Below are 4485 nucleotides of genomic sequence, written 5' to 3' on the forward strand. Positions count from 1 at the left end.
GTCGTATAGTACCTACATATATATATTAAGGGGCCCACAGACTTGTGATGACAGTGACTACGAAGGCAGACACCCGATTTCAAACTTCAGGAGATGTCACAAATCTGGCGTAATATGCGAAAGCTTTGTCGCATTGACTACACCTCTTCTGTATGCCTTATCTTAAGCTTGGTAGTAAAATTCGGTTCCTACCTTTCTTCTGACTAACACAGTAGAATAAAATTTAAATTGATCTCGGCAAAGAACACTTTTTTGTGCGACTTGATAGTGTTTTATGTATCATATCTTCATTGAACGCAAGTTTTCCACAGAAGTAGAGGTAAAACTGTACATGTAATTTATGATGGCTTTCGCAAATACAATATTTTCAACTATTGTATATACGACGAAAAAAAGGATCGAAGCGATAAGTTGTAGGTATGCAACTGTTTCTTCCCCTACTTCACATTCGGGGTTTTTTTTAATCAATATAGTGCAAATAAGTATTGTAAACAGTCTACATGTAAGTAGTAATGAAGCTGAACTGCTATTTTACAGCTGTGTCAAGCCGCCAGAAATGCTTTGGCCCCATTGATATTCATTTATATAGACCAACAATACTATTTAAATTAATCATAATACGAAACCGGCAAGTTATAAACACGAGGTTTCTTCATCACGAACGTTTGTAACCATAAAATTGATACTCCTACTATCCACGCAGAAATATACTAAGATTGTTTGATTTTCATACGCATACAAACAGCGGATATGTATAGGCGGATCTTTGTTCTTGAAAATCATAATACGAAACCGGCAAATTATAAACAGGAGGTTTCTTCATGCACGAACGTTAGTAACTATAGAATTGATACATACTCTTACGATCCACGCAGAAATATACTAAGATTATTTGATTTTCATACCCATACAAACAGCGGATATGTATAGGCGGATCTTTGTTCTTGAAAATGAAAGCTGTACGGTTCTTGTCTACAACCAGGTACAATGGCTACGTGTGTGTAAATGTTTTTATATCACACAGGGGTATGAAGGTTACATCCAAAACTTCTTTCAATTACAACTTGCCGTATACTCTTTTATGTCGTATACTCTTTACATTAATCTTTGCATCCAGTTTGTATCAGGATTTCATTGACAAAACAAATATTTAGTACAAACATGTGTCTTGACCCGAGAAGAGAACAATATAAAATCATAACCCTCTTCTCTGTGAGCGAGAGAGAGAATAGAAATAAGATAGGCCGAACTACTACAGCTTCCGAAGGGCAGGCCGACTGAACCTGACTCTTTTGCTTGGTACATTTGTCAGATCATGAGATCAATCGTTCATCGAGAGAAATTCGAAAGAATAAAATTAAATATGGACGGCCTGACGTGTGTGACGTCCGATTCCCGAAGGCCAAAGTACGTCAGAAAAAAAGTATAAGCACCTTCTGCCTTCAGGCTTCAATTCTTGAATTCATAGCCTTGTCCTTATTTTCTTGTCCGTTCTCCCATAATTTCTGCTTTTTCTCTAGATGGTCATGTAGCCATTTTTAATTTTTTTTGTAGTTTATGTTTATATATATATATATATTAATTTTATAAAAAAGAAAAAAAGGTTGAGTTCAATTTCCAATTTTCAGTCGACTGTGAGTCTGGGACTGTGTTTTTTTGTTTTGTTTTTTAAAAAGGCCTACGTATGTTTGTCCGCCGTACGGCTAGTCGGCTAAATAATAATAAATATGTATGACATATCAGTTCACACAAAGTCGAAATATGTTTTTTATAAAATTGTCAATTCTGTATTTATTAACTATTTATGTGGATTTTGGACAGCTGGAGCAATCGGCTTTGACGTATATTTTTATGATTCAATTTTATCACATACCCCTGGCAAAACAATAGAGTAACGTATACCAAATTAAGGAGAAATAGGTTTCGTTTCCACCAATCAATACTTATTATAAAATATAACCGGTAAATTGAATCACCTAAATAAAAACAATTACTGTTGAACTGACCCGCACACGTCTCCCCACTAAAAATACTAGTTAGCTAGTAGTAGAGGGTGTACACTTGACACAGACAAGACAGTCGCGATTCGGAGGAGGTGCTCAGTCACTGGCCATAACTGTGCACGCATGATCTATATCCAAAATTATTAGTCATGTGGTTTGTTGAGAGGTTGGTACGTGGTGGAATTTTAGCACAAAACTTAAAAAAATGTGTTATTAACGAAATAACTAAATAATTAACTACATTTTAATTAATTATGTGAACATTGATTGTGATTTTGAATCAAGCGGGATAACAGATGTGGATTCATGTTGTTTTCATATTCATATAAGCAGGTCAATTCACGTCTACATATCATATGCTTACCGTGTACACATTGTTCACTGTATGCAAACCTCGACACAAGACCAATACAAAGCAGCAAAATGCGTGTAGCTGGATATCTAGCGGTTGCTAGCGCCGTGTCTTTGACAGTATACGCTCGTCCATTAGGTAGAAGGCAAGAAGCTGTTGGATCCGATCCCTGCACACAAGGGCCTGCATACGTAAGTGCCCTTTCTATTATTCTTTTTATACAGTACGTTGTATGATGATTAATGTCATCATAGCCAGTGTGATTGAGATTACTTATCGCTACTTGTAATGTCATTTTCTAGATATTAAACTCGAAATTACCGACCCATGTATTAGCTGCGTACGTAAATGCTCTCTTGATATGTGTAGATACGGTATGCTGTAGGACAAATAATTTCAAGTTTTAATCTAGCCCGTGTGTGAGAGACTTCCTACCGCTACTTGTGGCGTCACCTAAACCCGAACTTGATCAATATACCAGGTCGTAGATTTGTGTCAAAAAAATTTAAAGTTGACATAGATCGCTTTACTTAAGGCAGGCTAGTAAATTTTGTCATTAATGTAACATCATATAATACTGTTTTACGTCCTTTCAGTGGTGTGCTAAGCCAGAAAACGCAGAGGAGTGCAATGCTCAAGACTATGATTGCAGCATTGAGGATGCAGAGGCTAGTGAATCCCCAGCGGATGTCAATGTTATTCTGCCGGAATACAAAGGACCCGATGGACAAGTTTTATTGAGTACTTTTACAGGAGAAGAATGTGCAGGTGCTGCCAGAAGACAGTTCACACGTGTTTTGAATGAGTGTATAAAGGATGATGGACGTGCCTTCAATGGTGCGTCCGGTTTGACAGATGGCGATGCCGCGGTGGTGGATGATCCCACAGCTCAGAATGATTATGCTCTGTATTACTATGATATCTATGAAAACACCCTGACTAAATACGAGTTCATTACCGAGGATTGTTCGGGCGATTCCGTTGCCTCAGTCGAGCTACTTCTGAAAGAATGTCTCGATTACGAGTCAGAATCGGTGACATTCTCTGTCATCAACTCTGGTATGTCAGCCTTATTCGGTTTTTTTAGGATGCTAGCATATGTTAAGTTCATGTCATTCGTTTATATTGTTGTTAGCGAAAATAAATTTCCTCTATATATATATATATATATATCCGGATTTCTTTATTGTACTGCTAGCAAAAATTAGTATCGTAACAAGTTGTATACTCCTCTTGGATCGAAATAATAGTGCACTGTCGTGCTGTCTGAACCTATATGATTCGCTAGAGAATTAACCGCTTATCGTCATTGATCGGAGTATGTCCAACAAATTGCTGACACTTCCACGTTGAATCGTTCAGAACCTGCCAGCGTATTCCTAGCAAAACCCCCCCAGCCATTATTCTCAACTGGGGAAGACGGCAGTACAGAACCGGAGGCGTCTGAGAGCCCCGAGGCGAGTATGCCAGCTGAATCCGAGGCCATATCCGAGTCCAGCGCACCTGTAGAAAGCGATAATGCCAGCGCACCTGCCGAAAGCGAGGCCGCGAGCGCAGACGAGGATGATGATGGTATACGTGATATTGTAGAAGAAGCTTCGATCGAAGCCGATGAAGCGACTGCTGCAGCCACTGAAGCCCTGGAAGATGCGAGTGAGGCAGCCGAAGATGCCAGTGAGGCCGCAGAAGACGTACAGGAAGTCGGCGAGGAATTGGCTGAGGCAACAGCTGAAGCCACCGAAGCCGCGGAAGAGGCCGAGAGCGCTGCCAATGCAGCCACTGAAGATGCCAGCGAAGCCGCTGACGACGTGCAGGAAGCTAGCGAGGATTTGGCTGAGGCAATAGCCGAAGCCACCGAAGTCGCCGAAAAGGAAGAGAGCGCTGCTGTCGCAGCGACTGAAGCCCTGGAAGAAGCGAGTGAGGCAGCCGAAGATGCCAGTGAGGCCGCGGAAGACGTACAGGAAGCCGCGGAAGAGGCCGAGAGCGCTGCCGATGCAGCCACTGAAGCTGTGGACGACGCATCTATTGCAGTGAGTGATTTCGAAGCTATCACAGACGCTGTAGGTGGTGATGAGACCACACCGGCCGCGGAAGCAAGCGCCCCACCTGCTGAAGAGCCGAGTGCAGAGG

At 41.0% G+C, this 4485-nt stretch overlaps 1 protein-coding gene across 1 annotated transcript in view; it reads left to right on the top strand.

Moving 5' to 3' along the window:
* Positions 1–2288: 2288 nt before the first annotated feature.
* Positions 2289–4485, top strand: part of SARC_02108 (hypothetical protein) — a 3780-nt gene continuing 1583 nt past the window's right edge. Inside the window, exons 1-3 of the mRNA XM_014304161.1 lie at positions 2289–2546; positions 2952–3414; positions 3718–4476. Coding sequence (XP_014159636.1) covers positions 2310–2546; positions 2952–3414; positions 3718–4476 — 1459 coding nt within the window. The 5' untranslated portion in view covers positions 2289–2309. The remainder of the gene's footprint in view (positions 2547–2951; positions 3415–3717; positions 4477–4485) is intronic.

This window comes from Sphaeroforma arctica (assembly GCF_001186125.1).
Source record: "Sphaeroforma arctica JP610 unplaced genomic scaffold supercont1.91, whole genome shotgun sequence".
Taxonomy (NCBI): domain Eukaryota; class Ichthyosporea; order Ichthyophonida; genus Sphaeroforma; species Sphaeroforma arctica.